The sequence below is a fragment of the Ambystoma mexicanum genome, chromosome 1q (assembly GCF_040938575.1).
Source record: "Ambystoma mexicanum isolate Mex_15411 chromosome 1q, UKY_AmexF1_1, whole genome shotgun sequence".
NCBI lineage: Eukaryota > Metazoa > Chordata > Amphibia > Caudata > Ambystomatidae > Ambystoma > Ambystoma mexicanum.
In genome coordinates, this window is record NC_090922.1 from 577,419,694 (window position 1) to 577,444,463 (window position 24,770).

A 24,770-nucleotide genomic window follows, 5' to 3' on the forward strand; every position below is an offset into this window, starting at 1 on the left:
TGGTACAAACTGGCCTCCCCTGCTGGACTTCCTACCGGACGACAAGAGGGCGGATGCCCTAGAGATCTTGCAGGAAGGAGAGGTGGCGTCAGACCACGCCATTACGATTGCGACGGACATCGCTGACACTGGATTTCGCCAGTTGGGCAACGGCGTGTGCCTTAGGCGGCGTGGATGGCTCAAGGCTACTGACTTCCGTCAGGACATCCAGACCAGGGTCTTGGACATGCCGTTCGACGGAAACAACCTGTTTGGGACAACAGTGGACGATTCCCTTCAAGCCATCAAAGCAGACAGACGGCCCGGGCTCTTGGGGTTCTCCAGCAACGGTTCCGGCGGCGGATTTTCCACCTACCGTCAAGCGGCCCGTTCGTCGCAGGAAGCTTACAGGGGACGAGGCAAGTCAGGCGGACCCCGCCATCGTCGCCAAGGAGGTCAAGGCGGCAAAGCCTCGTCGAAGCAGGACTGAACCGGCCGTGGGATCGGGCCCCCACCGAAGCACCCCGGTGGGAGGCCAGCTGGCGAGCTTCGTCAGCGTGTGGGAGTCCATCTCCACCGACCGTTGGGTGCTGGACGCCCTAGCCCAGGGTCACGCGCTCGAGTTTCTAAAGAGGTGCCCGCGCGTACCCCCTGTGGCCAGGAAAGAACATCACGTCCCTCAACTTCTCTTGGAGGTAAAGGCGATGCTCAGGAAGGGCGCCATCCAGCTCGTCCCAAAGAGGCTTAGGGGCTCCGGAGTTTACTCAAGATACTTCCTCGTGAAGAAGACGGGAGGATGGTGTCCCATCCTGGACCTACGACGACTGAACAAATTCATCAAGGCACAGAAGTTCCGGATGGTCACCCTCCAACACGTCCTGGGTCAGCTGGAGGAGGGCGATTTCCTGTCGTCGTTGGATTTGGAGGATGCCTACTTTCATATTCCCATCCTAAAGGGACACCGAAAGTTTCTCAGGTTCGTGGTCCAAGGGCGTCACTATCAGTTCAGAGCCCTTCCCTTCGGACTGAGGTCGGCACCCAGGGTGTTCACCAAGTGCCTCGCACCGGTGGCGGCGCGGCTGCGCCGAGAGGGGATCCACGTCTACCCCTACATGGACGACTGGCTCATCCGAGCGAAGACGAAGGAGCTCGCCGTGGAGCACACGGCAAGGCCCGTCCAACTTCTCACGGACCTGGGATTCTCCATAAACTACACCAAGTCCCACCTGGTGCCCGCGCAAGACGCATTGTTTCTGGGAGCGAAGCTCGACAGTGTCGCTTCTGGCCTATCCGTCGGAGGAAAGGACGAGGGCCATTCTGGGCAAGGTGCAGCGGATGCTGGTTGCGGACGCGGCCAGAGTGTGGTCCATCAAGTCCCTCCTCGGAATGATGTCTTCTTGCATTTACCTCGTCCCCCTGTGCAGGCTCCGGATGCGCCCGTTGCAGGAGTTCCTGGACGCGCGCTGGATCCAGACTACGGGCAGCTTCGAGGAGAGGATCACACTCGACGAGAGTTTCCGACGAGCGATCCGGTGGTGGGGCACCCGCGCGCATCTGATGGCGGGCTTGAACTTCCAGACCCCAGCCCACCAGGAGACGGTGACCACGGATGCCTCCCTGGAAGGGTGGGGAGTGCACACCGAAAATCTGCACGCGAGAGGCCTTTGGCTCCCGACGGAGAAGTCCCTCCATATCAACGTCCTGGAGCTCCGTGCAGTGTTTTAGGCCCTCAGGTCCTTCCTTCCGTCCCTCAAGGGCAAGGTGGTGAGGATCTTCACCGACAACACCACCACCATGTTCTACATCAGGAAACGGGGCGGAACCAGGTCCCCAGCCCTGTCCAGGGAGGCGCAGGATCTGTGGCATTGGGCCGTCGCCCAAGGGATGTTTCTGGTGCCGTTTCATCTGGCAGGGATAAACACCATCGCCGACTCACTCAGCAGGGAGCCGCGCTCGTGCCACGAGTGGGAACTACGACAGGATCTAGTGGACCGCCTCTTCCGACGGTGGGGCACACCCCAGATCGATCTGTTCGCGACGGCGACGAACTCCAAGTGCCGGAGGTTCGCCAGCAGGTTTCCCCAGCCGAGGAGCATGGGCGATGCTTTCTCGTTCCCCTGGGAGGGCCTGTTTCTATACGCGTTCCCTCCATTGCCATTGCTGATCCGGCTCATCAACCAGCTCAAGAGGTCACGGTGCAGGATGATCCTCGTCGCACCTCCTGCGTGGCCGAGGCAGATATGGTTCCCGGACCTTCTGGAGTTGTCAGCGTCCCCGTCGATCAAGCTGCCAGGGGACGCGGATCTTCTCTCCAGGGAAGGAGGTGCCATCCTCCATCACGACCCGAAGTCGCTGAACTTGTAGGCCTGGCTCCTGCAGCGTTAGAGTTTGGAGGATACGACATACCGGCCGACTGCAGAGAGGTTCTTGCAAAGGCCAGGGCGTCCTCAAATCTTAAATGCTGCGGACACAAATGGAAGAGGTTCTCTGTCTGGTGCCACGCACAGAAGATTAACCCTCTACGGATTACAGCTCCCCAAGTACTGCCGTACCTACTGACGCTGGCCAAAGCTGGACTGGCGCACGCGTCCATCAAGATTCATCTTGCTGCGATCTCCCGATACACCAGAACCACGGGGCGGACGTCCTTGTGGTCTCCGTCTGGTGAAAGAGTTTATGAAGGGACTGTTCAGATCGTTCCCGCCGGTGAAGGCTCCGGCCCTGGCGTGGGAGCTCAACGTGGTGCTGACCAAGCTCATGGGACCTCCGTTCGAGCCTCTGCACTCAGCTCTGTTGAAGTTCTTGTCGTGGAAAACAGCGTTTCTTGTGGCCATCACCTCCGCACAACGGGTGGGAGAGATCCAGGCCCTTTCCTGCAAGGCCCCATACTTGACTTTTCACGACACGAGGGTAGTGCTCAGGACGCACCCCTCCTTCATGCCCAAGGTGCCGTCGGACTTCCACCTCAACGAACCCTTGGTGTTGCCTGTTTTCTTTTCGTCGCCGGCTGAAAGGACTTTGCACTGGCTGGATGTGGCTAGAGCGCTGAAGTTCTACGTGGACCGCACAGAGTTTTCGGAAGACGTCACAACTCTTTGTGAACTTTGGACCTGTCAATCGGGGGAAGGCTCTCTCGAAGGCTTCCATTTCCAGATGGCTCTCCGGCTGTATCATGTACTGTCATCGGTTGGCAAACCGACCGCTGCCTGGCCGTCCGAGAGCCCATTCCACCAGAGCGATCGCAGCTCCCACAGCGTTCCTATCTGGTGTGCCCTTGCTGGACATCTGCAGGGCTGCTACGTAGAGGTCGACGCACACCTTCACGAAATTCTACTGCGTCGATCGGGATTCCAAGGAGGAGTCCAGGGTCGGCCAAGCAGTGCTGCACAACCTGTTCGCCTAAGGTGAGCCTGGTGAGGAGGTAAGATTTGCTTAATGTTGAGTTTGATGTAATGCTTAATGTTGAGCCTTTGCCACCTCCCGTGGTTGTGCACGTGTACTGCTATGTATTCTTTATTCATGAGCATGTGAATCCATGCCAGACTCCATGCTGGAGAAAGAACAAGTTACTTACCTGTAACTGTTGTTCTCCAGCATGGGTCTGGCATGGATTCACATGCGAACCCTCCCGCCTACCCCTCTGCGGCTCTTCACTTGGTCATACTGCCACTTCACGTGCTACCAAATCTGAAGATGGCTGCCAGAGGCGGGGCTTAGGTAGAGAGCAGTCATTGGCTGTGGTCAGTATGACACAGAGATCAGTGATTGGTTACTACTACGAAATACAGATCAGAAACAAAACTGATACTGGTTTTTTCTTTACCGAGGATTCCCAGCCTGACGACGGGGAATATTCATGAGCATGTGAATCCTTGCCAGACCCATGCTGGAGAACAACAGTTACAGGTAAGTAACTTGTTCCTTACTATATATTTCCACAAAAGACCTACAAAAATGCCACACGTTGGGTAGTCGTCTCCTGCAACCTATGGTAGTTGTGCCGTAAAATTGCAATCTTATTTAAAAAAAAAAATTTAACCTCCCCGCAGCCCTCCTGTTGCACCCTGTAAGGTCCAGTAAGTCATTGGCAGGAAGAGCTGGGCAATACTGGGAGACGGAGGGCTATTTAGAAGATGAGTTTGGAAGTCGTGCGACTTGTAGTTTCGTGAGGAAAGCTGGTGGACGCAGGACTTCAGAGACCAGATGAGTGTGTGAAGGTTACCGAAAAGGGGTCTCTGAAGTGTTTGCACCTGGATATTCGGAGTAGAGTAGGAGGCGCTGGTAGATGGAGAAGTGGGGAGTAAGAAGTGGTAGTATGGGTGCGAGTGATAACAGAGGGTGGTGCGGCTAGAGTGAAGCAGAAATAAAGTTGTGGTAGAGAGACTGTAGTAGTGGGAAGAGCAGAGGTAGTAGTGGCTAGGGAAAACAGTAGTAGGGAGAAGAGAACAGGGAGGGGGTAGTAGAGTGGTACTTGGAGGTGGTTTTACTGTTAGTGAGAAGTAAAATGAAATGGAGAAGGTAGGAAGACTGAGTGTAACATCGCAGGTAGTTGTGAGGAGAAAATGTAGAGGGAGGGCGAGTCTGGTGTGGAAGATGGCACCATACCTATAACTCTCCTACTATAATAAGTAGGGCCAGGTCAGGGAGATTTGTTAGATCCCTTGGGCACTTGGCAGCCTTTGAATCCAGGAAACGAGCTTGAAAAAACAAGATCGGTGTCACCAAGCTATACTACACCTGTTAGACTCCTGGACAGCGGAGGGGGGGGGGGGGGGACTGGCAGGTAGAGCAGGACGGCCCTAGAAAGTACCCAGTCCGACCTAAAGCTTACCTAAGAAATACCTAAACCAATCTCCCATTTGAATAAACAGCTTTGTAACATCCATCGAGCCTCGGGAGTGGTTATTTGTGATGGGCCCAGTCACATGTGGTGTCAGATTACGTCCTGTACAGGGTTTCAACCCAACCGCCAGGAACCAGAGAATAGTATGAATTACAATCCCGCCCGTACTCACACAAGAGATGTAAAACAGGCAGGCTGCATCATAGATGCAGGCGAAGTGACAATTCCAGCCCATGGATAAGCATTTTTATGAACTGGCCGAACGGTGGAACTTCCAGAAGGGAACCTACGTCCGACTTTTGTCTAAGTTTGTGCTCCTAATAAAACATGTCTTAAATGTTTGGGAAGCAGTCGTTGCAGGACTATAGGGGATAACTCCAGGTATTATTGACATAGGCACCAACCTGGCTATGATTCTCCCTGGACACCCAGTAGCCTAATTGATTTCCTTGTTATTGGGAATTTAATTCCAGATGCTCAAAGAAACCAAGAGAGCAGACTGGATTTGGTGAGGGGCATGGGAAGAAAGACCCCTCTCCCTGAGTGCCCAGCTGTAGTGAATTTAGATGCTCAACAAACTGATCACCCTTATTTAACGGGCCAGCAGGGGTTTTGTATCTGAAGCAGAGAGGGTACTGTAGGGTACACCGTTCATACAGCAAAGAGGCTTGCTGTATAGTGGACCCTAGAGGCGACTGCATGGCATGCTATTGGGGCCCAAACCATTTAGGAAAGCTGTCCTGGAACTGGCATAAAAATCTGACGGCTGGACACTTGAAAAAAACTCCTTACTCAGTTTTAATAATTTTGCATTACTTGACAGATGGTCAAGACTCCCCCCCCCCCCCCCCCCCCCCCCCCTGCTGATGTACCGAGGGCACCATAACAATCACTCCCTGTCATCTGCCTTTTTCCCAGATTGGGATGGATATCGCAGAGGCCCTCGACGACGACTCCCGGAAACCAATGCATCCCAATAACCTTGGTGGTCTCTGGGAGTCCCGTTAAGTAATCGCTATTTCTTCTGGACCTTCCTTCAAGGTTTTCACATTTAGCCTTCGGCCTTTTGATATCTGTGATGGCCCCATCCAGACCTTTTCACTGTTTGATTGTATTAACTTCCATCTCACTTATTCAAGTTCCTGCCTCTGTGACATGCCAACCAGTTTTTCCAATTGGGACCATTGTGGTGCAAGTCTAGTTTTTGCCCCATGGAGTCCACATTCCCTCTGTGCTACGTTGACAGTGGTCCCTTTGGTGCTTCATTTTATGGCAGTGTGCATGCAGCACTAGTGAAGGCCTAAATGTTGTTTATTTTATTGCCCACTGTTCCCTTCTAATTGCTGTAATATATCGATAAACGTAGTCTTGCTACACTGGCATCTGGGCCCCTTGACACACCTGGTATGTGACCTGTTGATGCTCTGTCCATGGAAGAAGGGGGCGTGGCCAGGTGAGGCAGGCTGTGTTGGCTGATCAGTGAGAAAGTTGCCTTTATCGGAGCCATGCAGGTTCCAGGCCCCTTAGTCTTTCTGGTGTGCTGCACAGGCTTTGGCCCCCAGACTGGACAATCCAGGCTGCTATTTCACTGCTTGCACCAGGCTGCCCCTACAGTGCTCCGAGGCATGCAACACCCGGTCCACCATCTTGGGGGCTACCCCATGACATACACTCAGCTGGACGCTGGCAAGCACTCTGTGAATGGCCAGCCTTCTGGGGGCTGTTGTCTTATAGCGATGAGTTTCAAGCCTCCAAGGACACGCCGATTGTCATCTGGCACCTTGTCCGCACAAATTTGCTAAAGATTTTCCACCCGCCGCTGAGCTCTGCTACTTGGCTGCCATCTTGGATGACATGTTCTACCGCCCCTCCTCCCGTTTGTGTATATTTTGAACTATGCCAGCTGATATCCAGAAGCTTTCGCTTTGCAAAGCAACATCAGGACTATTTTGAAGGTGCTAATACACCAGTGTGGGATTCCCCAACGAGAACCTCACGGATCAGCAGAGTAGTTTTGTCAGGATTGATGGCAGATGAGATGGCAGTGCGAAGGGTCTTGATGTTCAGTTTCTTATCATCCAAGCGCTGCTGAAAGGTTTGGTCGCTGAAGATGGCCGAACTGGATGACCTAATTCCCTGGGTCCTTTTTTGCTATCTGTGGAGGATCACCCCATGGTTTTCGCCCTTTGAACTGGTCTATTGCAGGGATCCTAAAGCTGTCCTGGACTTCATGCAACACTGGCATCTGACACTAGCAACACCCACCAATATATGGAGACTGTGAGAGCTGGTACAATCTACAAAAAGCCCATGTTTGACAGGAAATGGCCTGGAAGTGACCATACTTTGCACCTCCTGGATCGGCAAGAGTCCTAGTATTGCTATCTACAACATAGAATACATTGCAGTCAGAGGATGTCTACAAGATCCCCTACAACAGCAGCCCGGCACAAACCCAGTCAGCTATTTAATGTTAAATTGCGTGGAAGGACAATAGTAACTCCCAGTTACTGCTATATGCGAATAAAACTCTACCCATAAACGTACATGCAGTAGATCCTAACACGACTTGACCATCTCTGCTGACCAGCAGTTGGCACAACTACTCAAACAATACCCAGATGTCTCTAACAAACCTGGAGGGGTTGTGCACCACATAAACCCCCTACCAAGTCTGGGTGTATGCCTCAAGCCCGATCTGCTACCTGAAGCAAGGAAAGTACTGGTCTGTGATGAACTCCAGAAAATATTGGTGCTTGGGGCGATTGAAAGATCTTCCCATTGTGTTGGTTGCAAAACACGACCATTCTTGGTCTTTTGATGAGGTTATCGGATGTTAAATGAGATCTCAAAGTACGCATACATCTCAACGCATACCTGAAGCCTCAAAGGCAAATATATTTCTACACTGGATCCAACCAAGGGATATTGGCATGTTGATCTGGCTCAGACGGGCCTAAGACTAGTATTTTTCTCCCTGCAGAGAATTTTCAGGGGCCTATCTTATTTAGTCATCTACAGTAATGCCTGGACACCTCACGGAGGTAAGTGACCAGCTGCATAAGGCTCACCCTACAGCTAATCCCCCAGTGTTGTATGGCCTGCTCTTCTGTTCAATATTTTGGCCTCCAAGTAGGGAATGTTTGGACCCCCCCCCAGCCCCCCCAAAGTCAAAGTGGAAGCAATCAGTTGTGCCCCAGACCCGAAACTAAGTTGGATGTGCTCTTTCCTGGGGCTTGTAGAATACGTATTGCCCATTTCTTAGACAAAGCGGCAACCCTTACAGATAAGCTAACGAAAGATCAGCCCAGCCTCATTCGTTGGGACCACTCGGTCCAACAAGCCTGGGACGAATTAAGTGAAGCCCTTTGCAAAAGTCCAGTCCTAGCAATGCCAAATGTTAACCAGAGGTTTATACTACAAACTGATTGCTCCGCTGTAGGACTTGGAGCGTTACTCTTACACCTAAAAGGGGAGCAACGGTCCATTGTTAGCAGAAAGTTATTCCAGCATGAGGAATGATGCCATCGTAGAGATGGAATTCCTTGCGATCAAATGGGCCATCTCTTGTTGACCTGCCAAATATAAACCAGTCAAGCTGATTACTGAACATGCTCCTTTAGTTTGGATGTTCCATAACACGGATACGAATGCTCGCATCTTCTGATGGTTTCTAACATACCTCCTGCAGGGTAGAACATGGAGAAGGCAAGCTAATGTAGACTTTCTATTGGATATCGTCAGCCAGAACTCTGGAGAGGAACCCAAAGAGGATTTAGAAGAAATGGTAGAGGTGCTGAGTTAGAGCCCGATGCATATTCATTTGGTCTGCACCACAGCCCTCACCTGTCCTAGAGTGCGGCGTGCCAGCAGTGAGACACCAACCTGTTACATGCCCAGCATGAGAAGCCTGTTGCAACAAGCAGCGAGCCGCCGAGTGCGGCTGCAGTTGGCAGACCAGCTGGAGCCCACACTTGCAAGAAGTCCACTAGGAGTTTATTAAATGAAGGCCACAATATGGAAAATGTCCCCTGCAACCCATGGTAGTTGTGTCAAGCGCAGCAGGACTGTGTGGAAAAGGGGGTGGGTCTTGCAAGCCCTTTTTGAAACCTCCCTTTACACTACAAGATCAGGCAGGGAGTGCTGGCCCATCCTGGGAGGGGAGGACTATTTAGAAGGTAAGTTGGGAATTCTAGTGTAGGTTGTAGTTTGGTGGAGACAGTAGGTGTAACACCAGAGAAGTGCATGGAAGGAGTAGTGCCTTTGACTCGGAAACTTCAGTAAGCAAAAAAAGACCAATGTGCATCGCAGAGCCATACTACTAACCCTGCTAAGGATACCTGGGGTAGGTAGGCGGAAAACAGTCCGGAATTGACTGACCTAGTGCTAACTTCCCAAGAACCCCGTCTGAGCTAAACAAGTTTGCATTTGAAAACTAGACTGAATTGTTGTCCTTGGCAACCACTTCCACAAATGGGCGATTCCATAACTATACCGTGTGCTTGTCTAAATCATTGAGACACTTGCTCCATGCTCACAAGCCGAGGCATCCTACTCAACATATGTGATGCTGTGCAGCAAGGGTATAATAAAAGCCTTAATACGCACTAGATGGCAAAGACCTGGTTCCAGCTGGCACCTCAGTTGCATTTTCAAATTCATGCTCCTGAATAATCAAGAACCTTGGGGGTCCTGAGCACCAACATCTTGCCAAGCAATTGCTTAGTTTGGTCTAATGGGTGTGACACCATGGCAGAGGCCAAATGACTGCTTAGGAGCAGTCACCTAAGCATGCTTTGTTTGCTGCTAGGCCTGTGCAACTGTTGCTAGAAAACCGTGATCTCCTGCCACCACCACAATGCCTCCCGATTGCAAAACTGGCACATTCTAACTTGCTTTTTCACTTTATTAGAAGTTAAGCAGCCAAAATTAAAAAGCTCAATCAAAGCAAGAAGCAAACTACACTTCCTGGCATCTCCAAGGAAAATGTAGTCCAAACAATCCTGTGACCCAACCAACCACTAGGCTCTTGCCAGTTTTCTATTTGCTGCTCAACCAGCAGGTTACTACTGCTGATAGGAGTGTGTGGCATATCTTATGGTATAATTTTGTAAGGGACTATTGTGATGCCAGAGCAAACGTTGCTTTCAGGGTAAGCTCCAGCATTGCGGTCCGCAGCATGTTTGCAAACTTGGCCAGTACAGGCGCTCTGGTACCAGAGGACCCAGTCAGGGTTCAGGTGTGGTGGTTATCTTTTTGGACTCTCGTGGGTGCAGCACTGAGCAGAGGTGAATAGGTCCTGGTTCATCACATGGAGCGTGAATTGGGCTCTTGCAAATGAGCTGTAAACACCACATTTCTGCCCATTATGTATGTTCCAGTCTGCTTTAAATAACCCTTAGATGTGGGCTTTGTTTCCCTTTAGTCCTATTACCAATCATGTATGCCTATATGGTGTGAGTAGGCCTGGGAGACAAAAGTAGCTGCTGCTAACTGATGGTTTCAAGCAAGGTAGGCTCTCCGAAGCAAGAAGCAGGAGCTAAATGGCTCCCTGCGCCTAGCAATTTCAAACCCTGCTGACTCCTGCCACCTCCCCTCGTTTTTCACTTGCAGCCCAACTCCTATTAATATTGCTGCCTAGTTTCTCTTCCAACCATGTGTTTTGCTCTTTTGGGCTGTTCATACAATGATCGGACAGTTCTGTGCATGTTACAAGTTCTTAACTTTTGTACCTCCTGTACCTTTAGTCTCCATTTTAATTGTCACAGCCTTGTCGTTCGCATACTCTTCCCCTCCCTTAGTCTGTTTTAACTAGGTCCTTGTGTTGCCATGGTTGCCACCCAGACCTGGTTCCCACTCCGATCCATTCATCTCCACCCCAAATCTCCCAGAGCTAAAATGGAAGCCCTAGAAGTGCTCTGGTGTCAAAAGGCACTATTCAGGTGGTGTGCATAGATATTATAAAGCAATAATTAACTCAATTTATTTTGCGAATATATTTCATATTTGAGGGATGGGAAGGAGGCATTTGTATGCCATAGCTGGTACTTTCCATTCAAGAATTGACACACCCCTTTTTACTACTTTGTTTATACAGACCAGTTCACGGCCTGATATTCCTCTTCAAGTGGCAGCCTGGAGAAGAACCTGCAGGCTCTATTGTTCGAGACAACCGGCTACAGACCATCTTCTTTGCAAAGCAGGTACCCATGTGAAAGGAATTGTTCAATTTGGGTACTTATGCTGAATACCTGTAAAGTCAGTTTTCTTTGTCTAGGTTAAAAGATGAACTTGCAGTACAGGGAAAGTCCACCGCAGTCTACGGATGCATAATTCTCTAATGTCCACTACAAAGAACTATTTCTTTATGGTTGAGGGGCATCTGTTACAGTAATCCAGTCTGTGGGATTTTGAATGAAGGGAAGGTATGCCTACTGGGGATGCGTTCATAATAAAGCATACAATCCTGTACTACCAGGTGTTTTGTCTGAATTTGTGGTGGAGGGCCTGTGTGATGTCATTAATCCAAGATGGAAGCCATTATGGATATATATTCTTTTTGGAGCCGTAGCTGCTGTTGGGGTGTTTCTGGGAAACATTTGCTCAGTAGGTTGTTTGTTAAACATGATCAAAGGAAAAGCAATGGTCATATAAGGAATTTTTATGACTTACCGTTTCCGAGATGTAGCCTCAAATTGTTAATTGCAAAACTTCGACTGTATGCTCATTAAATTAGAACGTTTGAAATCATTTTCAACTTTCTCGTTGAAATATACCATTTATTAAAACTACAATAGCTATTTACATTTGAAGATAGAATTTAAGATTTTACAGGTCCTCTTCCCAGAATTTATTTTCATAATCTACAAAATGATCAGGGCTCTTCGCCGCCGCCACACTTACAGTTCTGTGTACCTAAATGACTGAGCTTGGCATTTGCAATGCACAGCACACCGCCATTTGATGCATGTGTACCGTACCAACTGTATGATTATGGTGCACATGGAAGTATACACATAGGAGAATATAGAATCTCTGCCTTCTCCCATCCAAATTGTGATAGCTCTGGGAGGTTCAGGGCCTTGCCACTCCATTATTGGGTAATGAGTCCTTAAGATGTATTGCATTCGAATCATGTTGCTGTCAGATTTTCACTTTGAATCTTTTTTGTGTACCTCCATCAGTGCATTTGTCCTATGTCTGAAATCTGTTACTGGCGTGCAGACTTAACAAATGAATCGCTCTTAATCGTTCATCTTCCTCAAGTTCTTCTAAACATCCATGTCTTCTCAAAGCTCCAAGGATTTATTTTTTTGAAGTCTCTTTCCAGAAAGAGCTTTCCTTTATCCATAAAGCACCTGGTAACATCACACCCTGAAAAAGCATGAAGGCCTAGTAATGACTGCACTTTTGTAGGCCCTAAGCAGGAGCATGCATATTTAAGATCTATAAATCTTCTAGTAGTTCGAACTTCTGTGGGTAAACATGCTGTTAATTGGGGGGGGGGGACGGTGACCACCACAGTAAAAGGACAAAATCCTTGGTATTGGGTGAAAAAACCTGAAAGGTAATAGCATGATGACATGATACGTAAAGGGAGAGTATTTTTGTCTGCCTCATGTGTGATTTCAATGTCCATTTCCATATGGCTTGGTTTCATTTCTCCCAGGCTTCTTTTTATCCTCTGTGCATGCATAATTGCTTTGAGAGGTAAGCTGTTAATCTTTAGTTTTAGAACGCAGCCGGAGGGTTCTCATGACATTTTTTCCAATATTTGCCAGGACTCTGGGAATTTCCAGTGAGTGCGCCATTGGATGCTGGAACACTCGTGGTTTTGCTCACCTGTTCCAAACCAATTGGTTGGGAAATTTGAACATGGCATGTTTGCAGGAAACCTGGTTAGTTGGGTGCCCTACAGTAGACTGTTATGAAGTTGCTTTAAATCCAGCTATCAAAAAGAAATTGGGTCGGCCATCGTCTGGATTATTGACATTTGTGTAAAGGAATGCTGGTCATAAAATTCTGAAAGCGCTTAATATATCACCCTACATTCAGAAGGTAGTGGTGATTTTAGAAGGACCGGCTGAGCATCAACACCTATATAACTTCTACTGGCAACACAGCTCCAGTGACCCAGTGACTCAGCCATCTTCATAGATCAAATTACACACTCTATAGATCAAATTTATGAGCAGGAAGCGGTACCGAAAATTCAAATCTGCGGAGACTTGAATATCAACTGCTTAAATCTACCCCATAAAAAAAAAATGTTGGAAGTGCAGTTAAAGCGGCACAATGTTGTGCTGAAATGGATATGAGAAACTTACATCTTCTGAATGGCAATACACCAGGTGACATTCCACCAAAACCAACCTGGAAGAGACCGCAACAGGAATCAATATTGGATTATTACTTTGCCTCAGAAGCCATACAAATCCACGTCAAAGAACTTTGTGTGGTGACTGAAACTGAAAGCGACTACAACTTAGTTCATTTGAGCTTCCACTGTTTGCAACCTAATCAGTCCATATTATGGAAACATGATATAGCAGTTGAGCCAAGCCACACTAGCCTTAGAATTAAAGAACCGAGCGTGAGCATGATTAACCACGCCTATCATGAAGCCTGCTGTGTGGAATATCGACATCTTCTAGCTATCTTCGCTGAAACACAAGGTGTGAGGAAACAAACATTTATAAATAAACATGCCTTTGATCTTGACATCATGAAACAAAAAAGGCAGCTAAGAAGCAATTGGAGCATACGAAAAACCTTATACCGATTAAAAATTGGTTGAAGTCACATCGAGCAATCATGCTACAGCAAGACTCGGAACTGATGCTGGCAAAAATACAAAACAAACACTTGTCAGTTTTGGGCCCTAGTTAACGAGGAACAGGGTTCGCAGACTGCATTACAATCAGTATGGTCACGGAAACCGATTGGATAAGGCACTATGAACATCTATATAAAAAGAGGGATTTAGTTGACCCAGAACTGCCAGTCCTGGCTAGGTGGGAGTTGCACTTTGAACGTTCTGATATTCTTGAAACCATCAATAGAATAAGTACCTCACATGTGCCAGTCCCAGATGGGTTAACCAACTTCATATTGAAAGAAAATGCGGAAGCCTGGGCAGACCTTTGTTGTACTATATTTGAAGATATCGCACGTGTGCGCACAAACCTAACATCCTGGAAAAGTGCTTTAATCATACCTGTGTTTAAGAAGGGCAATCGCGCAAATCCAACAGACTATCGACCTATTGCACTACTGGATGTCCTAAGCAAGATTTATGCCACGCTCCTTCAATGCAAACTTCTAGCCTGGGCTACAGCTAGTGAGCACATCGACCAGAGGCGAACAGGGTTTGTTAAAGGAGCGGGCTGTAGCCTAAATCTCCGAATTGTCAACATACTGAAGATGGATGCAATGAGATCAGCACTAAGATCTACCTAGCCATAATTGCTCTGTCTCACGCATTTGACAGCATAGATCGCGAGAAATTATGGTCAAAACTGTAATTGGAAGTGTACTCTGAGCTTGTTGGCAATAAAGGATCTACACACGAACAGTGATAAGAATTTGTTTGGATCGCCTAGGCAATCTATCTGCGCCCATACAAACCCTATGTGGAGTCAAGCAAGGATGTCCCTTGGCTGCGATTATTTTCAATTTATTTATCTCCGATATTGATCAGGCCATTGAGAGTCCTAGATAATTTTCACCAAAAATAAATGGAGTGCCTATAAGTCATCTACTCTATGCAGATGACTTGATATTATTAGTCTCAACAGCTATTGGCCTCCAAAGAAAATTGAATGCATTGAATCAATATGTGAAACAATGGGTTGTCCATCAATGCGTCAAAATCGGAGATCCTTGTTCTGGAGAATTTAAGTGGCCAAAAGAAGAAATTTCACCCAAATATTCTATGGCATATGGACAAAACTGTGTTTGAACATCACAATGAATGTGCGATATTTGGGTATGCAAATCAATTCAAATATCAATGACTCCCCATGGGTCGAAACAAACAACGAAAAAGAAATGCCACATTCTAGCAGTTCAAGCGACGGCCCTAAATCGAAAATATGGGAAATACTCTTTGCTACTAGTCATAACGAGAGTAACCTCACTGGGCCAGTTCTGTTTGGAGTTTTTTTCACAGTTATGACTGTCCCGTTTCTGCTCCGTTGGACCGTGCATAGGTCTCCCGGTGCCCTACGGGCGGGTATATGTACCCAAAAAAGGGGGAAACAATCAGGGGGTGGCGTGAACAAGGACTCCGGGTCTCCGCGGGGAGGATCCATTCAGCTGTGTAACGGTTCAAGCAAATATAGTTCCTCCCTGAATGACAGGAGGATCATTATCTCGGTCTCTGTTTCCTTTCCTCAATATCAGGGATCTGTAATCCGTCCATCCAGTCCCTGGCCTGGGCCAGGGTGTCGAATAAGTGTGCCTTGTTGTTATGCAGTACTTTAGTAGGGAGGGTGGGAATGTTGATGCGCGCTACCTGCCTAGGGTCCTGTCGGATCACTCTCCCCTTCTGGTAACCTAGGAGGTGTTTCCGCCCACACCCCCCATACCCACATGGAAGCTGAGGTCTGAGGCCCTGCTTGACTCTGCATTCAAGGAACGCATAAAAGATGGCACTGAAGAATATTGGCAAAATAATCTGCATAGCTTTAGACACTTGAGCACAACTTGGAAAGCATATAAGGTGGTCATGAGGGGCAAGATGATTGCAGCAGTTGGGGGAGCCCAGAGATCTTACATCCTCGCTTGAGCGCGCAGAAAGGGACTGGAGTACGCTCGAAGGTCCATCCCCTGGCCACTTACAAAAAATGGCCGAACTCAGACAAACCTGCCTAGCTCATTGGGAATCCCTTGGTAAACTGAGTTATGCCAAGCACACAGAAAGAATCCATGCCCTGGGAGACAAGCCCAGGAAACTTAGCTTGGCTCTATAAAAGGGAGACCCCCAGGCCACCCATCTGCCACATACTCGCCCCCGACGGCACGGCCGTACATACCCAACAAGAAATCAATTCGGTCTTTACTGACTTCTATCGTAACCTGTACTCCGAAGCCCTGCCCACCTTTGATACCAGGATCGAGGACGCCCTTGATGCCATCGACCTACCTAAACTAGACCTGCAATTGGCTGAGACCCTTGATGAGCCCGTCACCCCCGACGAGGTCAGGGTGGTAATCAGATCGCTACCAGCTGGGAAAACCCTGGGTTCGGATGGGCTCCCGGGGGAATTCTACAAGACCTATGAGGAAACTCTTGCCCCAATATTGGCCCAGGTCTTTAATGAGGCCTTTGAGCGTGGCATCCTCCCGGACTCCACGAACGAGGCCGTGATTATACCCTTGTTTAAACCGGGGAGGGACAGGGCAGATTGTGGTTCTTACAGGCCCATCTCTATGCTTAATGTTGACTGTAAGATCTTCACCGCCCTGCTGGCGAATGGATCAACAGAGGGATAACTCTGCGCAGTCTATCAGGACCCAACTGGATACGTCACAGGGCGCTCCATCACTGAGAACCTGCGCAGGCTGCATCATCTAGAATTCCTATATCATACATCACACATAAATGTGTAGGTACCTGTTGCATCTCACTGGTTAAAGGCAAAGCCATGTGAGGGGGAATTCTGCTGGGGAGAGATGCTCAAGTATACACGAGAGGAGTAAGCCGGATCTCAGCCCGAAGCCAACCCCTCAGGACCCAAAGAAGGGGTGGGGACGTAGAAGAGCTACAGGGCATGGATATTTCTTCGTCAGACGAGTAGGACCTAGTTTCCGCCCACCCCATCCCAGAGGATATTGGTGACGATGTCGGAGTTGCCCGCCGGGGCGACGACATAGGCGCTGGACACAGTGACCCAGGCCCCAGGCACCCCCCACCACCCCCCACAGATCTGTCACAGGATATTCTCTCGACCCTCGACACACTGGTGTCGAGGTTGCTGAGAGCCCCACCAGCAACACCACTGCCGAAGAAAAGGAGAGGCCCTGAGCCTCCACTCCAACGTTCACTCCCCCACACCCCAGAAAAGATATAGGGACAGACCTAGCAATGACTGATAACTCCAAGCCACCAAGAGCTTCTCCGCCCAACACCATGATCTCCCGTTCGTCAGAACTCGTCCAGTCACCCCAGAAGAGAAGGAAGGCTTTCTTGTATCAGTGCCGGGATGCAAAAAGGAAGACCATTCTTTCGGTATCGCTCCTGGACGATGTTTGGTATGAGGGGCTGGCGCTGCTGAAGAACCCCACCTTAGACCCGGCAAAGAGGAACTGTCTAGAAAAGAAATACCGGGTACTGTAGTCTGCACCCAAATGTCGGCGGTCACAAACATCTCCAGACTGTCTCGGCTGCGGCTAGGAAGAAGTCACCCAACCTCTGTCTCCCCTCTGGCCCTCCCCCCCACCACCCCCAAAATGGCGAGGGGAAGAAATTGGATGCCGTGGGACGGAAGGTCATTTTACTTGGCGACAACGGTGAAGGAGGCCAACGCCTTAGTGATCCTGGATAGGTACGACCAGGAGCTATGGTGCAAAATGGCTGAGCCTGGATTTCCTCCCCGAGAATAAGCGGGTAGAGGCAATGGAGATCCTTCAGGAAGGTGAGGTTGCGTCAGACCACGCCATCACTGTGGCCCTAGACATTGCAGACACGGGGTTCCGCCAGATGGGAAACGGGGTTTGCCTGCGTTGTCGTGGCTGGCTGAAGGCCACCAACTTCAGACAAGGGTCCTGGACATGCCGGTCGACGGAGATGATCTTTTCGGCAAGTCATCAATGAATCTCTTCAGGCCAACAAAACTGACACGGAGACGGCCCGTGGCCTGGGCACGCTGCAGCAGCACCATCGATCCTGTCTTCACTAGGGAGTGCAGTTGGGTAGGCCTTCGAAGATTTTTGGCAGTGGATCGTCATTTTACCGCCAAACCTCCCGTTACACGACCCAGGAAGTCTACAGGGGTCGTTCCAAGGCTTTCGCAGGTGACCGCCGTCATCAAGGCTCCCGGGGCGGTGCGCTGGCCTCCAAGAAGGACTGAACTGACTGGGACATTGGGCGGCTGGCTGGCAAACTTCATCAGCATGTGAGAAAACCTCTCCACCGATCAATGGGTGCTGGATGCTCTCGCTCAATGACCCACTTTGGAGTTTCAGCAAAGTGTCTGCGAATACCACCGGTGGCCCGGCAGGAGCAAGATATCCCGCTGCTGCTGGTGGTTTGGGCCATGTTTAGAGAAGGGGCGATGGAGCTTGTTCCGAAGCGACTCCGGGACACCGGAGTTTACTCAAGATACTTTCAAGTAAGAAAAAAGACAGGGGGGGGGGGGCTGGGTGCCAATTCTTGATTTACGATGACTCCAGTAAATCAAGTCCCAGAAGTTCAGGATGGTCCTGTTGCAGCACGTGCTCAGCCAACTTCAGGAGGGAGATTTTCTGTTGTCGTTGAATCTGAAGGATGCGTACTTCCGCAAGCCCATTCACGTAAAACATTGCAAGTTCCTGCGCTTCGTCTTACATGGGAAGCACTACCAGTTCAAGACTCTCCCCTTCGGACTGAAGTCGGCACCCAGAGTCTTTACGAAGTGCCTGGTTCAGGTGGCAGCCCATCTGCCACTACAGGGAATTTGTGTATCCATACCGCGACGACTGGCTCATCCGGGCCAAGTCAAATTTCACTGCTGTCGATCATGCGTAGAGGACCGTCCGGCTTCTGACGGATCTGGGGTTGTTGGTGAACTATGGAAAATCCTGCCGGACTCAATCGCAGAACATGCTGTTACTGGGGTCCAGGCTCAGTGTCCTACCTGGTGGTTCTGTCGGAGGAGAGGATATTGGCCATTTAGGGCAAGTGCAATGGCTGTTAGTACTAAAGATCGACACGGTGAGGACAAGTCGCTGCTCGGCATGTCATGTATCTACCTGGTCCGGCTCTGCAGGTTGCGGATGCGACCACTCCAGGAATTCCTGGACTCCCGTTGGATTCAGGTGTCCGGAAGCTTGAACAGGATTGTGCTCGACGAGTTCCATCAAGCAATAAGGGTTGGGGGCGGGCGCTCAAACATCACCAGGTGCAGAGACTTCCAGAGCCCTCCATACCAGGAGACGGTCACGACTGATGCTTCCCTGGAGGGGTGGGAGCACACAGTCTCCATGCAAGAGGCATGTGGCTGCCGGAGGGGGCGCTACACATCAATGTCCTGGAACTACGGGCTGTGTTTTGGGCACTCGAGACATTTCTTCTGTCCCTCAAGGGCAAAGTGGTGAGGGTCTTCACAGACAATACAACCACAATGTTTTACATACAGAGGCATGGGGCACCAGATCCCCCTGCCTCTCTCCAGAGAGGCGCAGGAGTTGTGGCATTGGGCAGTCACCCAGGGGATGTTTGTCATTCCTTTCCACCTGGCGGGAGTCAAAAACACAATCGCAGACTCAATCAGCAGGGGTATATGCTCTTACCACAAGTGGGAGCTTCGGCAGGATCAAGTGGACAACCGTTCCTCAGGTGGGGCAGTCCCCAGATTGATCTGTTTGCAACAGCGACGAACCCCAAGTGCCGGATGTTCGCCAGCAGGTTTCCCCATCCAGGGAGGATGGGGGGGCGCATTCTCCTTCCCTTGGGAAGCCCTTTTCCTGTACGTGTTCCCTCCGTTGCCACTGCTAGTAGGAGTTATCAGTCAACTCAGCTGGTGCAGGATGATCCTCGTTGCGCCCGTGTGGCCAAGGCAAATCTGGTACCCGGACCTTCTCAGCATGTCGGCGTCCCCTCCTGTCAAGCGGATCATCTCGCTAGGGAAGGAGCAGCAATCCTACGCCATGACCCACGATTGCTGAACCTGAAGGCCTAACTCCTGTAGTATTGAGTTTGGTGGTTATGAGCTGCCTGCGAATGCAGGGAGGTCCTCGCCAAGGCTATGGCGTCATCGACTGAAGTGTTACGGACACAAATGGAAGCTTTCTGTGACTTGGTGCCAGTTGCAGAAGATTAACCCTCTGAGGGTCACGGCCCCCACAAGTCTTTCCATACTTGTTGTTGCAAACCTCCATCGTGCATCTGGCAGGGATCTCCCTCTACGCCAGGTCTCCAGGATGGTCTTCTCTTTGGTTGCACCGACTAGTGAAGAAGTTCATCAAAGGACTGTTCGTTTGTTCCTGCCGGTGAAGGCGCCTGCCCCAGCATGGCAACTCGGCGTGGTTCTGACTAGGCTCATGAGGGGTGGGGGGACCCCCATCCGAGCCGATGGATCAAGCACCGCTCAAGTTCCTGTCTTGGAAGACCGCTTTCTTCGTGACCATCACCTCTGCCACAATTGTAGGTGAGATCCAGGCCCTGTCCTGCAAGCAGCCTTACTTGACTTTTGACGAGACTAGGGTGGTGCTGCGGACGCACCCCTCCATCATGCCCAAGGTTCAGTCTGAATTTCATCTCAACGAGCCCTTGGTGTTTCCTGTTTTCTTCCGACACCTTTGTCGCCGGCTGAAAGGACTTCACTCGTTGGATGTGGCTTGAGCGCTGAAGTTTGTGGCCCGCCAGAAGTTCGCGGAACACTTCCCCGCTTTTTGGGAACACTTCTCCGCTTCTTGGGATCTTTGGTCTTGTGAACCATAAGAAGGCCTTGTCCAAGGCTTCCATCTCCAGGTAGCTCTCCGGCTGCATCACTTCTTGTCACCGGTTTGTAAACTGACCACTGCCTGGCTCTCCGAACACATTCTACCAGAGCGTTCGCTGCGACGACTGCGTTGCTGCCTGGTGTGCTCCTGCCGGGCATCTGCAGTGCTTCTACATGGAGGTCTGTGCACACCTTCACGAAATTCTACTGCATCGACAGGGATTTCAGGGAGGAGTCCAGAGTCAGCCAAGGAGTGCTACTCAACGTGTTTGCTTGAAGGTGAGCCTGGTGAGGAGGTAAGAGTAATTGCATCTATTGAGTCTTGCCACCTCCCGTGGTTGTGTATGTACTGCTTTGTATTTTTTTATTCATGAGCATGTGAATCCATGCCAGACCCCATGCTGGAGAAGGAACACCTTACTGACCTGTAACTGTTGTTCTCCAGCATGGGACTGGCATGGATTCGCATGCGAAACCCCCCAAATGTTCCAGAAACTTAATGATACTATTCAATACTTTTTTTTATGTATAAAAAAAAAAATCTGTTTACTATATGTTTGAAGTACAGTCAATATTAAATCAGCAATTTAAACAATAATTCAAGAAAATCTGGCATACAAAGTAAAGTTGCCTAACTGTATGGTCATGACTCTTAAACTTGGATAAAATTCTACTTTGTGTAGAGGTCAACAATATCATTACAACACTAACTCTTTTCAAGGTAATCCCTTCGTCAGGAAGACACTTAACTTCAGGAATTCTCTTGATAAATAGATTATCAACAAATTAAAGTAAATTGGTCATGTAAAAGATATATACCAAATATTCAAGACGAACCCTGTCAAAAGGATACCTTCCCCCCCTATTAATCATGTAAAGGGTAAGCATACGCCAAACCCAATAAATGGGTTGCACTCCAAAAGGAGGTCTATAATAAGGATCCGAATTGCCAACCGTATAAACAAAAGGGAGCCTCCATTAGTTCGACTACTCGCTAAAACTAGACACCGCATAGCAAGGTAGAAAAGCACCTACATTCTCAGGCACAATGTCATAATAATCACTTGCTTCAGAAGAGTTGTATATCGTCATAAGTGCCAATGTTTCGTGGTAAGCAATCCACTATTTAGTCTCAATTTAGCTGTCTAATTAAATCTACTCATTATTTTAAAAACACCATGTAACAAAGTGCAAGGGTACCTCAAAGTTAAGTACTGGGTCCAAAACAGCGTCTATCTTCATAGGGGTTCTGGCATTGACAAACGCCACATGTTGGTGAAACAAAGTATCAACCATAACCTTCAAAGAACTAGGAATTGGCAAACTGTTTCTCAAGTAAATCACTCCTCCGTGGCTGGCAGCATACGGGTCACCTCTGGTGGGGACAGCTAAACCGTTTTACACATTACTTACTACTTCAATAGTAGTTGCTGTGTCAAGTGGTCAATTCCAGAAATCGAAAGGGGCTAAATCCGGCCACCATATTGGGAGTTGCCCATTGCAATCTAACTATAACCAATAAGGCTGGTTGTAGTCTAGTTTTTATATATTGGGCATGTGTATGGCGCCTATACACAATGGTTACCAGGCGCCGCAAGACAAATTGAGGGAGTGGAACATGGGAAGAAAGCCGAACACAACAGTTCTATTGGCCTTGTGACTATTCTACTGTAGAAGAACAAGGTGGTAGGTTTTAGGGGTGGGGGGGGCATGGGGGGATAAGTGTATGGGTGGTGTGCCCAAGGGGGGGGGGGGGTCAAGTGCTATGCAGGGGGGGCAAGAAGGCAAGGGGAGGCAAGAAGGCAAGGGGAGGCAAGAAGGCAGAGGGAGTAGAGGACAGGATGGACAAGGTTGGGGCTTGTCCGGGGAAGGAAGCTAGAGGGCATGTGCTGGTAAGGGATGCTGGGTGGACTTGTAGAGGGTGGTCTGGCCCCCTGTGTGACTCAGAAGGGACCAGGCCCCAGTTGTCGCTGCAGAGGGAGCGTTAAGCATGGGAGGGAGAAAAAGGCCTTCTGAAGGATTCTGGAATTTAAGAAGCGGCTCAAGTCTGAGAGGGGTAGGGAGGCTGTACCAGAGGGAGGAACCAGGCGAGGAAAGGGATCTACCTCCCACTCTGTTTGGAGAAACATTTGACCTGCAGAGAGTTGGAACCTGAGGACCAAAGGACTCTTGGGGGGAGGTATTTGGGGAGGGAACGCTGGATGAAGATGGGTTCCAGGCCTCAGACAGCCTTGTGGATGATGCAAAGGTTTTTGAATTTGATCATTGCGTTCACCTGGAGTCAGTGGAGAAAGTTTAAGACTAGAGAGATGTGGTCCCTGGGCTTGAGACCAACGATAAGTCTTGCAGTCCTATTCCGGATTAGTTGAAGAGTGCGACGGGAGGAAAAATGCAAATTGAGGAAGAGGCTGTTGCAGTAGTCCAGCCTCGATGGAATCGGGGCTCTGGAGAACTTTAGCTTCTGTGGGAAGGTGAGGAAAGAAAGCATGCCCCTGAGGAGGTGGAGCTGAAAGCTGGACTTCTTGGCGAGGTCGGTGATGTGTGGAGAGAGTCGAAGGTGACCCCAAGGTTTATTGCCTCGCGTGTGGGTGAAGGGAGGGAACTCTGGGAGGCTGGTCAGAGAGTGGGAGGGGGCAGGCGTCCCAAAGAGGAGGATCTCCGTCTTGCTGGCATTAAGGCAGAGATCATTGGCAGAGCACCATGCTTGAATAGCAGTAAGGAAATCGGCTATGAAAGGAGGGGGAGGAGGTAGAGGAAGGCAGCTTGAAGGAGAGTTGTTTGTCTGTATAACACTGGACACGAGGGGAGAAGGCGGAGAACAAGTAGGCCAGATGGGCCAGGTAGATGTTAAAGAGCCAAGGCGATAGGATGGAGCCCTGAGGGACGCCACAGGTAGAGATTGAGGTGGGGGAGAGAAGGACCCAATTGCACTTGGGTGTGTGAAAGGAAGGAGGTCCGCCATGCCAGTTCCCTGTTGTGATGCCTAGGGTACCACAGACGGTTTGAGGATGAAGGGGTTGACTGTGTCAAAGGCAGAAGAAAGATCAAGGAGGGTCAGAACAGAGGGTGTATTGAATCCAGGTTAGAGAGCAGATCTTCGCGGGTGTTCAGAGCAGTTTCTGTGCCTCTGGCTGCCTGAAACCGGACTGGTGGTCATGTAGGCAGTTAGTTGGGGATGACGAGCATCTCCAAGAAAAGGGTGATGGTGATAGTTGGGTGGGTCAGATTGGTCAGCAGATTGCTTCTTTAGCAGACTGTGCACAAGATGATGCTTAGGGGGTTGAGGGAAGGAGTCAAATGAAACCTCTTTCACACACACAAGGTCTGAAGTGTTTGCCATAAATTAAATGACAGTACAGGGGCATTCATGTGTTCGTTTGTCAGGTCACGTAGACTAAAAATGGGTCTTCCCGACTTAGGGTGGTGATATCTTGAGTCCAGTACTTTTCTGGTCCCTATTATCCTAGCTACAGCTGAAAAGATATTATGTCATGCGCAACCAAATAACTAAAAGATGGCAACCTCATTGACCACATATCAGGATATCCTCCAAATCTGATGTGTTTTTTTTTTTTTTTTAAGATAAAGCAGCCAAAATAGCATTCTGAATTCATACCCTTCCGAGTCAGGGCAGGCATCTCATGAATCCAAAGTTTCTTTTTGGGACAATGACCTGTTCAACTCACCGCCACGGGGTGGTAGCTTAACTTGAAAAATAACTCTTCGACCAGGTGGATATGTGAAGGGTTTATGTATTTTGGGTAAAAATATAAAATGCCAGCATCAGTGGATGTGTATTGGTAAGAAACCTCTTGGTTTTCTCTGATCTATCCATGAATCTCAGCTTCTTCTAAAGTGGACTTAAAGGACTCAACCATTGTGCATGCCCCCAACAATTTAGTGAGTAGGTATTTCTATTAGCTAGGTGTCTAATGCACTTCTGATCTGTACTGTTCATAACTACAGTCGCTCGCCCCTTATCAGCTGGTTTAATAGTAAGCCTGGGGTCATTAGACTCTCGTTTTGACTACAGTCTAATTTTTTAACAAATTACCTTGATTTCTTATGAAGGCGAAGACCTCTTATTTGTCACTGCTTTTTGCTCAGAGATCAATGTCTATGCCTAATATTTGTGGTAAAGGAACTCCTAGTTTGACTCAATAGATATTGATGATTCGATAGAAGCAAAGGATCTACAGTTTCATTTTTCTAACTAGGCGATGCAGATTGGATCTTTTTCTAAAATTAAGGTTATTGAAATTTACGTATAACCAAGCAGAACATCAGATTTATCAACGTTAGAA

At 49.2% G+C, this 24,770-nt stretch overlaps 1 protein-coding gene across 2 annotated transcripts in view; it reads left to right on the forward strand.

Annotated features, from left to right (window-relative positions):
* Positions 1-24,770, forward strand: part of UCHL5 (ubiquitin C-terminal hydrolase L5) — a 518,067-nt gene that overhangs the window by 113,230 nt on the left and 380,067 nt on the right. For both annotated transcript variants that reach the window (XM_069641075.1, XM_069641074.1), the window contains exon 3: positions 10,920-11,025. In XM_069641075.1, coding sequence (XP_069497176.1) covers positions 10,920-11,025 — 106 coding nt within the window. The remainder of the gene's footprint in view (positions 1-10,919; positions 11,026-24,770) is intronic.